The 12,198-nt window shown below is 38.1% G+C and overlaps 1 protein-coding gene and 1 long non-coding RNA gene across 3 annotated transcripts in view; one reads left to right on the top strand and one right to left on the bottom strand.

The window, feature by feature from the left end:
- LOC136828084 (uncharacterized) overlaps positions 1-12,198 on the top strand; it is a 102,114-nt gene that overhangs the window by 38,574 nt on the left and 51,342 nt on the right. The window lies entirely within an intron of this gene.
- The window catches only part of LOC136828068 (uncharacterized), a 13,033-nt gene continuing 1,253 nt past the window's right edge, over positions 419-12,198 (bottom strand). The window contains exons 2-7 of the mRNA XM_067085791.1: positions 9,282-9,370; positions 5,963-8,308; positions 5,293-5,435; positions 4,546-4,699; positions 1,197-1,391; positions 419-557 (exon numbers count right to left, since the gene is read on the bottom strand). Coding sequence (XP_066941892.1) covers positions 524-557; positions 1,197-1,391; positions 4,546-4,699; positions 5,293-5,435; positions 5,963-6,267 — 831 coding nt within the window. The 5' untranslated portion in view covers positions 6,268-8,308; positions 9,282-9,370 and the 3' untranslated portion in view covers positions 419-523. The remainder of the gene's footprint in view (positions 558-1,196; positions 1,392-4,545; positions 4,700-5,292; positions 5,436-5,962; positions 8,309-9,281; positions 9,371-12,198) is intronic.

Genomic DNA, 12,198 nt, shown 5'->3' with positions numbered 1-12,198 from the left:
ACCAGTGCAAGGCATTCTCTGAAGTAGGTCTCGTTCTGTTTGGCACACCGAGCAAGACTTTGAAGTTGCCCTATTACTTTAGTGCACTTTCATCAAACCTTAAAAATAAACTCATATCCTGAATCCTTTATCAATCAATTTTTAATATTTTATGAGATCCTTTAATTAACTGTGCTGTTCACTTAATGAAAATTTTTATATCTTGATTCTACACAGCTATTGTTTAACCAGTATCTTGGTCTCGTTGATTTTATTTTTAGGATTCAAGGTATTCGATGAATAGGGGGATTGGTAGCCAGTGCCTAGGTGACCAAACATCTGGGCGGCATCGTTGTCTTCCGGGGAATTCAAGATAGGATTTTACCTTGTTGAGAGTGTTACCTCATGTTGCTTCAGGTTCACTAAATAAATACGGTACTTCAAATTTGTGCATTTCATGTTTTTTCATCTATTATTTTCGAGTAGGAGGTTTTACTGAAGCCTGAACATGTGTGCACCTGGAACCTCTTCGTGTCCAGGAGGTTTACTGAAGCTTGAACATCTCTGCATCATTAACCCTGCCAATGAGAAAAGATGAATTCAGCGAGAAAAAGACTTCCTTACCAGTTTTGTAGAATGACTGAACAGATCTACAGAAAAAACAAAATTATGTAGATACAAGACATAATGGGGCAATTCATGTAAGGTAAATCAATTATTAAAAAGAGCAAACCAGTAAACATTATTATTATTATTATTATTATTATTATTATTATTATTATTATTAGTACTAACCAACCTGCAACACGTGCTTTAGTACAGAAAAGGAAATTGAGAAATGAAGAATAAACGATGAAACGGAAATAATAAAGAAACAAAGGAAATAATACTGACAACAAATAATAATGACCTCAGAGATGTAAGCACTGTAAGGGTGAAACAAAAATGAACAGAAACATTATTATTATTATTATTATTATTATTATTATTATTATTATTATTATTATTATTATTATTGTTGTTGTTATATTCAGGGCCCACTGACTTGAAGAAATTCAAGCTTTCCTAGAACATGGTGTTCATTTGTAAGAAGTAACAGAAGGTAGTAGTAGGTGAAACAGAGTGAAAGCAGAAGCCACCCTCCCCTCCCCACAAAAAACTTGTAAGACCAAAGTAAATGAAAAGAGAATTCGGACATAGTCTGATAACAAACTCACCACTTGATACCATAATGACACCGAGTCAGTTCCTCAGCTTTTGTAGACATATACACACTGACGTCAATCTCTGGTTCTATTTCCTCTGGCAAATGGATCCACACTTTCACTGTGAATCCGGCGAGGGAGTCCAGGAGTCTGTGAAGTCCCTTTTCGCCCAGGGAACATCGAGGAAAGGAGAGGACAGGGAAAGATCTGTGTTGGGGAATATAGGAGGAAATGTGGTGAAATTTAGGCTTTCTAGCCAGTCACTGGGGAAATTGATTTTTGTATCATTTTCAGTAGTAACTTGTATTTACTATTTCCATTATACTGGTTTCGTGTGTGTGTTTTTTTTTCTTGAAAATGTACAGTACTGCAATAGATAGGGATTCAGTAGATGATATATAAATTGCCTGAATACATGACTATATACGGGTTTAGTAGATGGTATCAAAATTGAACGAATAAAACAATATTTAGATTAAATATGTTGTATACATGTATGCATACGTACATGTGCGCACACTCACACACGCACATATCTATATATATTAATTTTATCACTTATGCAATTGTTCTGTGTAATAATTCAATTACTAGAAGGACCTCATTGAAACTGAATGGTATATAGTGGAGGTATTTATTGAGGAAAAGTTACAAGCTCTCTAGGACCAGCTGTTCTCATTGTCAAGTATCTGCCATAGCTACGGATACTTGTCAGTGAGGACAGTTGGGCCTAGAAAGCTTTCAACTTTACCTGAATAAATATCTCTGCTAGATACACACACACACACACACATACATTGTAGGGAAAATGACCACAAAATAGACTGGGAAAATATGAGTTTTCTGTACAGGAACACCAACAAAAAGGACAGACTGGTTGTAGAGAACACCTTCATAACATGCGCTAACAACACAATGGCAGGGAACACCGGAAACGGCTGGCTTTGAAGACAGCACATCAAGAAAAACTGTACACTCCACAGTAGCAAGGAAACAAAAGTTTAAATGGGGTCCTGTTAGTAATTCTACTGATGCACAGAACAATTGTGTATGTAATAAAGTTTATATATACATACATACATATATATACAGTATATATATATATATTATGTATATATACATACATGCACACATACATACATACATTCATACATACATACATATACACACACACATATATATATATATATATATATATATATATATATATATATGTATACACTAAAGTTGGAGGTGGTTGCTTAAAACCTGGCAAACAGCATCGGACATCGGAGGAAGGAGAGATCCCAAAATCCTTTCTATGTGATTATACTGCATTGTGCTGACGTTTCAGGACCATATATGTCCTATTTTCAAAGCTACAAATTAAAAAGAACAAAAGAGTTAAAAATAGACTCATATTAAAACATAATAAAAAGTGATTTTTAACATGAAGGAATGTAAAGGGAACAGTGATTGTCGGGTAGTGCTGAAGGCAAAAGCCGAGTGGCAGTCAGGGTCCTTCTTGGTTCCAATAGAAACTCAGGAGAGGTACAGAGGAGTTGATGTGAACTGAGTATTTAGTTGGGGAACCAGTTCTTTTTGCTAATATTTTTATGTGCTCCCTGGAGGAGCGGTTGCTAGACAACTGTCCTGTGGTTTGTCACCCTCTTTTTTTGTAGCAGATATGTTGACGACACGTTCCTATTACTTAGAAATAAAGGTCGGGTAGACGAATTCCCTGAATTTGCCAATGAAATGCATCCAAGTATTAAGTTCAAAACCGAATGTGAAAATGAAAATAAACTGCCCTTTCTTGATGTGTCGGTTTTTAGATGTGATGAACATTTTAATACCACAGTTTTTAGAAAGAGAACTTTTACTAGTTTGGGTTCTAACTTTTACATCCATTGGTTTTTTTTAAATTTTAAGTTAAATTTGTTGTCTACTCTCTTCCACAGGGCATTTATTTTAAAATGCGGATGGAATGCGTTTCATGAGGAAATCATGTCTCTGCCAATACTTAATAAATAACTGTTTTCCATCTGAACTCTTTTAACAAACAGTTGCAAAAATATCCAAATATCTTCCACCCACAATCTGAAATACCAGCAGGAGCTAAACTACCTCTGTATGCTGTGTCCCCCTTTTTTATGACAGACACTTTTATCAAGAAGTGAGACTTATGAGCAAGCACCTACCAGCAGTCGATCTAAAGCTAATACTGTACAGACAGTCCCCGGTTATCGGCGATCTGGATTTACGGCGCTTGTCAAGTGACGATGATGACCGGATTTTCGACACCAATCTCCAGTTATCGGCGCCGTTCCATGATTATCGGCGCCGATAACCATGGATCGGCGGTATTATTGCTGATTTTCGCTTATCGTCACACTGTCGGGAACAGAACCTCGGCCGTTAACTGGGGACTGCCTGTACCTTGTAATCCAATGACCATCAAGTCTTTGTTTAAATATGGAGTGTCTGCTTCCTTTGATGACCTTGGGAGTCTTATATTTAATTACCCCAGATGTGACCTGGGGGATATACTTGGGCTTCACTTGGAGACTGTTGAAAATAAGATTGGGTTCTCATTGTGGAGTTAGCTATCATATGGGCAGTAAACTATCAAACCCCGAAATTTCATGTATTAGAGCCCATGAGAAAAAATGCAAATACAATATTAATTACAAATAGGCAAAGCTCCAAATGAATATCAGTTGTCAATGCTTGAAACTCTTTTTATTAGACAACTGGTTCCCCAAATAAATACGCAGTCCACGTCAACTCCTCTGTACCTCTCTTGAGTTTCTGTTGGAACCAAGAAGGACGCTGACTGTCACTCAGCTTTTGCCTTCAGCACTACCTGACAATCAATGTTCCCTTCTGTTGTAGCTCCCTTTACATTCCTTCATGTTTTAATCTGAGTCTGATTTTAATTCTGTTGTTCTTTTTAATTTGGAGCTTTGAAAATGGGACAGATGGTGCTGAAACGTTTTCACAATAAATCACATTGAAAGGATTTTGGGATCTCTCCTTCCTCCAGTGTCCGATGTTATATACACATACCACATACATGTATCAAACAAATTAAATGTGTCTGATTGAGGGTAGGTATTGATCTAATAGAAATCATTAGATCCACTACAAATGAAAATATGAATAGTAATCCATTTGAAGTCCTTGATAGAATGAGAGTCAGAATGTATCTGTTACTTCTGAGAACATGCTTCTCCTGTCTCAAAGGAGAAACAAAAGCATCCTCTCTTTTTCTCCCTCCCTCTAGGAGTTTTAGTATTAGTAGTAGTATTTATAGTAGCTTGCCTTTGAAACGGCTCCCTCGCTTTGGTTGTGGTGCTTGTTTACAGAATGGGGGGATTACCTTTGTTCGCTGTGTGGTCGGAGGCCACAAAGGATCTTTGGGACCTTTTCAACTTCCTCTTCAGTCTTGATGTCGCTTATGTAAACGGAGACGCCTTGAATACCTTCCGGAATTGGGTGAAGCACTTCTCCAATGTTGACACTGAGGCAAATCCCTTGATGGGGAGACAGAGAATGACCTTGAATTCAAGGAAATGATATCTCATGGCTCAGCTGGTACGAATGTAGCAAATGTCAACTACATGAAGGAGTAATGTCTGTACTGAAAGTTTGTGAGTGAGGAAAAACAGGGGAAGAGGTTGATTGCTGTAGAGACTTATAATGAAGTGGAAGGTTGAGAATTCTTGTAAAATTGACTGTTGAAGGAACGAGGGGGCGCAACTGAAAGGTTGAGGAAAATGAAGGCCACCAGGAGTTGATGGGATTACAGGAGAGATGCTGCCGCACAGTTATGATGGCGTGATTGAGTGGATGACCAGGGCTTGTAAGGTACGTCTGGATGAGGGAAATGTTTTAAGCTGAATGAGTGGGTGAGAGAAATAATTGTTTCTCTGCATATAGGTCAAGGTGACAGAGGCAACTTGAAGAATCATATGGGCATAACATTACTTCATATGCTAGGATTTTGGTCGAAGGATTACCTTCCAAATTACAAGTGCAAAAGGAAGCAGAAATGATCTGAGGAAGGAGAGGTAATATCAGTTCCATGAAGGAAATATAGAAGTTCTTAGTTTGGTTTTGAACTCACTCAATTCTGTTAGCTCTGCTGTCGTTGCTAGAGAGGCCAGGAAGGCGTTCATTGTGTCCTCATTGGGCAGCCTCACGAAGAGGGTTTTCATAGTGTGAGGCACCTGGAATTTGGAACTCCAAATGCCTACATACCTCTTGCAGCTATTCAAAAGGGAAGAGATAATGTCATTATTATTATAACTGATGATGAGGAATAAATGGAAAATATGAAGAAAAGGGAATTGATCCCAAACGACATTTATCTACCTATTATCTAATGATGGACTAATGATTATAGTGGTGCTTATCAAGATAAAAGAGATGCTGGTGATGAGACTTAAACTCTCTCAAGACTTGAAGGACTTGGATGGAGAAAAGATCACACTGGGAGAAACATAGAGGAGAGAGAGATGGAGAAGAGGAACTGAAAATTGATGATATAGAGATGGTGAGATCAGTTTCTGGGGACTATGAAGGGGATTCTGCCTGCTTGAAATTTTGATTTTGTCAGATTCAATAGATTCTATTTTTTTTTTTTTTTTTTAAGAAGACCACCTGAAACCCACCTCATCCCCAGCCCCAACATCATTCCAGCAACCCTCCTTTATAACACTGTTCTTTCTCCATTACCTAAGAAGTAGTCATACGAATGCAAAAGTACTTACATATGTATTTATGTTGATACTTACTTAGAGAGGAGATTTTGAATGGCGTTTTCTTGCGAGTTATTTATTTCAGGAGCAACTCCTTTGAAAAGGTCTAAGAGAATAGTTTGGTTGACTCTGAACTGAAGTTTTGTGATATCTTGTTGAAGTTCATGTAGGGAAAAGGGAGTCTCCACTAGATCTATTATGAAGGGGATATTATCGTTAGCAACAGACGTATCCAAGGCTCTGAGGAGCGCACAGTAGGCATCGAACGAGAAGTCTGAAATGACAATTTTGTTCTGGAACATGTTATGTCTCTTGACAATCCACTTCATGAGTGAAGTCATCACACTTGAGGTTGTGCAGGACTTTCAGCCAAGAGTCACTGTCTCTTAACCCTGACATCTCCAAGAGATTCAGTACTTCTTCTTTGATTGGCTGTGCTAGCTGATTTTCACTAACATGGAAAATGCTGAGAGTTTGTATGAGCAAGTTTTGATATTTGGCAAAAGATTTAGGGGGTGAACCATCATGGAGCTTGTTGAAGATGTCAACTATGTTTTCTTTTTCTGTTTCTGATTTTGTCACCTTTTTGTAGATGTTGTAAGCACCCATGAACTCTTGGTTTCCTTTATGAGGAAAACTGTATCGGGAGTCTTTCGAAGTAGTCACTTTCTTGAGAAAAGCACCAGCCATTTCTTCGACTGGCACTTTCAAACGGTAACAGAGTTCTTTAATGTTGTCATAGGCTGACTTGGGAAGATAGATGTCATCATTTTTTAGCCCTAAAAGGGACTCCCAGCTTAGTTGTTCAAGAAACTGATCAGTTTTGTGTTGCAGTTCACTTTCTTTAAAGCTACACGTGTTCTCGTACGTCTGCAAACGCTCCTCTAATTTTGAACGGCACAAGACTAAAATTTGCCAGTAGAGCTCAGCCTCAGTTGTGATTCCACTCACTACTTCTGGCTTGAGCATCCAAAGGATTGTTACAAGGGAGAGATTATAGGGGTTTCCACACCTCACTCATTTTGTGCTCGGTTTTCTTGAGGTATATCAACAGTCCTTCAAGCCCTTGCAAAGGTGTAGACTTCTGAGATAGACCATGAAAGTATTTTCTCACAAACTCCGTCCTTTTGTCGACTTCAATACCTACAAGCCAAACGTGAACAGCATTTACATTTCTCATTCCCAGTTTACGAGCTAATTGCTTCTCAGCTTCAGGTCTGGTCGTAACAATAACAGTCAAGTTCTTGTGGTGTTTTGCCAAGTACAAGATTTCTTGGAACAGCTTAGATGAACTGGAGTTGATCTCATCGTAACCATCCAAGATCACCAAGTTTTTCAGACCTAGGACTACCTGGACAAAGTCTTTGTTGTTGAAACACTGATGAACATGACCTAATGAGTGCTGCAAAATCTCCAGGAATGTCTCAGTTCGATCTCTGAACTCTGCATATAAAAGCAGGTCGAAAGAATCAAGGCCTTTAATGTACCCAACCTTCTGAACCCAGTCAGAGGTGATCTTTTTTAATATTGTGGTTTTGCCCACTCCTGCATATCCCTTGAGCAATATAAATCCTTTAGGATTAGTGTTAGATGCAATGGCTATAATGTCTTCTAGTGAAACTTTCGCTCGTTGTTTGTTGTCCTCCTCCAACATCATTCCCGTGAATATATCCTTCACCGCAACTTCCGTGTCCCTTCGTCTCGTCAAAGATCAGGAGCAGAGGGTTAAAGGTCGTGATTCTGTTCAGATGTTTTATCAACACTGGTTTGCCCTCCTTTTTCACATATTCCTTTTTTTGTTGAAACATCGATTCTTCATCTCTGATTTTAGTGATCCTCCAGTTGAATTCCTTCGTGTGTTCCTTGATTTCTTCTTCTTCCACGTGACTACACCCTTTACCCACACTCTCAGGGACGTTTATAACGTTTACACGAAGTTCTTCTGTTTTGGTCATGAAATCTTCCTTCGAAAATCTGGCCTTTTCATGAGTCAACTCGTTTCTTTTGTCCTTCAGTTCTGTGATGAGACGTTCTGGCGCTTCCCGTTTCCCGTGACCAAGCCTGTTCACCCTCCTTGGCCAAACCTCCGCAATTCCTCAGGAGGAGACAGATTAAGGTGGTGTCCCATGTCTTACCTTCCTGATCTTCCGTTATAGCTTTATTTTGCTGTTCGGTGAGCTTTTGTTGAGCTTCTTTATATCCTCCTTACTGATTTTCTCATTGTATTCCATGTACTCTATGAAGTTATATTTAGTCTGGTCCCAGCCTGGTGTAACCCAGGTGAGAATCAGCCTCATGACGGGACAAATGACCTCATCGATCATGTCCTGCAGGAGGTTGCGAGGTATGAAGGAGTCTTCTGTGGCTGGTGCAGGATCCATCCTGCCAAATGCCAGAGAGAAAATCAATATTATTATTATTATTATTATTCAGAAGATGAAACCTATTCATATGGAACAAGCCCACTAAAAGGTCCATTGACTTGTAATTCAAGCTTCCAGAGAATATGGTGTTCATTCGAAAGAAGTAAGAGGAGGTAAAGGGAAATAAAGAAAGAAGAGCTCTTACTTATTAAAAGACAAAAATATATCAATAAACAGATAGAACTGTATTAAAATGCAAGGAGAATAGTATTAGGTAGTAAGGCCTTGCATCTTAGCTTGAACTTCTGCAGTTCCAATTGCATGACGTCATCAGAGGCTGTTCCACAGTCCTACGGTGTGAGGAAACATAATGTAAAGATGAGTATTTCCTTATGGGAACTAGTAAACAAATATTTTATTATCAAAATTTCATGGCCATTGCTAATTAAAGGGCCATGGTAAATCTGAAGATTTTTGTATGGGGTAAAATTCTCTTTGGTTCATAAAATATTTTAGTCTATGCTGAATGTCTTATCACTAGTTTATTATAATATATATATTATATATATATATATATATATATATATATATATATATATTATATATATATTATATATATATATATATATATATATATATATATATATATATATATATATATATATATATATATATATATATATATATATATATATATATATATATATATATATATATATATATATATAATACATATATTGTGTAGTATATATGTGTCTGTGCATGCACTTTTATGCATGTATGGTGAAGTATCATATATATAGGCTGCTACATCATGCATACATGTCTTAGTTTCATATCCTTGGGCAATTTTGTCATTATCCCTGATATTATAATTCATCATCCTACTGTAAGTACAAATTAAACTGCATTTACTTAAGCTACCTATTCCAATTTCATAACATTTGGTTAGGCTGTAGGCCTGACAGAACCTTCAGTTACGATGTACTTACTTTCTCTTTTTTTTCCCTGAAGCCATAGGTTTTATTCAGCCACTATGTTTCCCTGGGAATGACAGAGTGCAATCCACACCCAGCCGGAACTGCAAAAAGCCGGGTATTGAAAAATTAATAGAAATAATGTGACAAGATGAAAAAATTGCAATAACTCTACCTTAAACAAACCGTTACTGCCTTAAACAAACCGTTACTGCTTCAGACATCAGCCCTGCAGGGGAACTGAAGTTTCATCTTGGTTCATTTTAACACCATTGTGGATTTGACCAAAATACGCCTGTTTAAACAGTTGGTAAAAGCCTAAGTAAATAAAACAAGTAAAAATGTGCCAAAGTTTCTTGGCGCAATAGTTTTCTGTACAGAGTATAATGCTGCGTGGAACTTTCAGCTGTGGCCCGTGAAACTTAGCCATGGTCCGATGGTGGCCTGTGTTGTTGGTACCTATAATGGTGCCAGAAATACGATTATGGCTAACTGTAACCCTGCCTAAAATAAAAGCTACAGAGGCTAGAGGGCTGCAATTTGGTATGTTTGATGATTGAAGGGTGGATGATTAACATACCAATTTGCAGCCCTCTAGCCTCCTCAGTAGTTTTTAAGATGTGAAGGTGGACAGAAGTCTGGACAGACAGACAAAGCCATCGCAGTAGTTTTCTTTTGCAGAAAACTATACTCTGAGACATTCGTGGTCTACTGGAATTTCGTCAGTTTGCATATGCATATAATCACTTTCTTCTTTTTTGTATATGTATGGTTAGCCTGAGTGGTTTTGAATGTGTCTGTATATATATTTAGATACATGCCTCATGAAAGTGTTTCGTTTTGAGAGATTTATCAACGGAAATTTCGCTGATAAGATGGATGTCCGTTGTACGTTTGAACCCCTCCCCCCCCACTCTCTCTGTCTCTCTCTCTCTCCCGTTTGCTTTACATTTCTTCTCTTTACTCCAGTAAGCCTGTGTCTAAATCCTCAGACTGATTTGTGCTGCATATATATATATATATATTTTTATAAATATTTACGCTGTTCACCCTCGAACATTTAGGGATAGTAGTATCAGCTGATCAAGACAGGGAAATTGCTTTGTCCCACGCTGGGAGCAGCTCAGTTCAAACTAACGTCCGTTGAAACAAGATAAGTAGCATTTAGCCATTTTTCCCCTATAGGAAAATTCCCATATCAGCCTTAAAAATAGGTGGTCCTAAGGTCCCTTTTTCCTTTCTACCTGTCTCTTGGGCGAATGTTTTTAACAAGAACTACGGACGCCTGGGGTGACTGTTTTGACCCAGCACTGGTCAGACAAGAGAGAGAGAAAACTAGCCACCGTCTCGAGCAGACGTCTGGAAGGTGGCCCTGTCCCCGCCTTTGTCTATTATTTTTTAGTGAATGGTGGAGCAAGAAACACTACACAACTTCATCACGTCCGTTGTAATGCGCCAACGCTTCGTCCTTAAGGTAGAGTCTGTGTGCTGTTCGAAACTTCGTCCATTCTTTTAACATCTTTTTCTGTATTTCAAAATTTTCTTTGTTTCATTCTCCGGCCACCATTGAAGGTAATCGCTTGTACGAAGTCTAGATTAAGCCAAATTATTATATTGTTAGCTTCAACCCCGTTATTCCGGTAAAATACCTAGGATTTAGGGTAAGCAAAATCAGGTTAAGTCTCGATGCTTTTTATGCCTCGCATCCGAATGTTTGGAAGAACCGTTGCTTTAAAATCAAATTCATCTCAAATATTCTTGTTAAGGTTAATTACCCTTAACTGGCGACCTTTGGCTAATTAACGACTGTCTTTGAGGTTAACTTTTGGCTTCAAGTGGCGGGTTACGTGTAGGCTAATCTTGGTTTGCAGGGCCGTAAAAATTACGTAAATTGAATAATACATGATCAGCCAAGACCCTCACACGTAACATTGGCGACCTTGCGTAGAATCTAAAGTACATTTTAGAGAAAGAATCTGGAGAAAAGGAAATTAAAATTACATTAATTCCAAAAATAAAAGTCAGATATCGAACCCCATTTCATTCTTCCAAACAAGGAACCAGGCATAATAATAAGCAGTCAAGAGAATAGTTATAATAACAAGTGTAGCGAGAATTAGCATAGGTAGGAAGGGTGTAGAAACAGAGTGAGACATAATTTATAACGAGAGACATAATTTATGAATGGCATTTTTACTGTGTTCGGAGCATTTGAGTTAAGTCGTCCATAACGTATCTTAAGGCCGGAAAAAGCGGAGCCTGTTTCATGTACACAAAGTAATTTAGAAATCACGTCGGCAATTCCGATCGTTATTGTTTGCACATAGCGGGAATCATTCAAAAACCGTGTCAGTGAAGTAGCGAACGAACGGAAGTATTAATTGTATCATAAAATACATTTTCAGTAAAGTAAATTTGGTCCGTTCCAAATCATGCAAATCTATTCCATTGTTTGCTGAGGATGTTTCACCGCGAGAATACAATAACAAAAGACACAATGTTGTTTGGTAATTTCGTTTTCCATCCTTAACGTAAAACACTATGCATGATTGGTATATTTAAAGTAAAATCTGGATAACTGCATTTGTTTCGTTTGTTGTTTTTGAATTTGGTGCTAAAAGGAAATACCCGCCATTTTGGATTCCTCCGCCGTGTTCGCGCGGGTATTCTGAATTGCTTGAACTGTTTGTGAGAGGACCGGCCATTTTGGTGTTCCTTCGCCGCCAGAGGTTGTTTTTGAAATTTAGGCCTAACGGGATTTTCCGCCATCTTAAGACCTTGTTATTGTCATTCTCTGTTGTGACCACTCTGCTCCCAGCCCTTTTGGAACTACTTTCTCGGCGTAGTAGAAGTTATACCTCGCAATATCTTAGCTAGACAGACTTCGGTAGACAAAAAAACCAAAAGATAATTTAGGCAGGGAAAGATAGGC

This window comes from Macrobrachium rosenbergii, chromosome 3 (genome assembly GCF_040412425.1).
Source record: "Macrobrachium rosenbergii isolate ZJJX-2024 chromosome 3, ASM4041242v1, whole genome shotgun sequence".
NCBI classification, from domain to species: domain Eukaryota; kingdom Metazoa; phylum Arthropoda; class Malacostraca; order Decapoda; family Palaemonidae; genus Macrobrachium; species Macrobrachium rosenbergii.
Note: the sequence above shows the minus strand (reverse complement) of the source record. Positions and strands in the feature narration are given on the sequence as shown.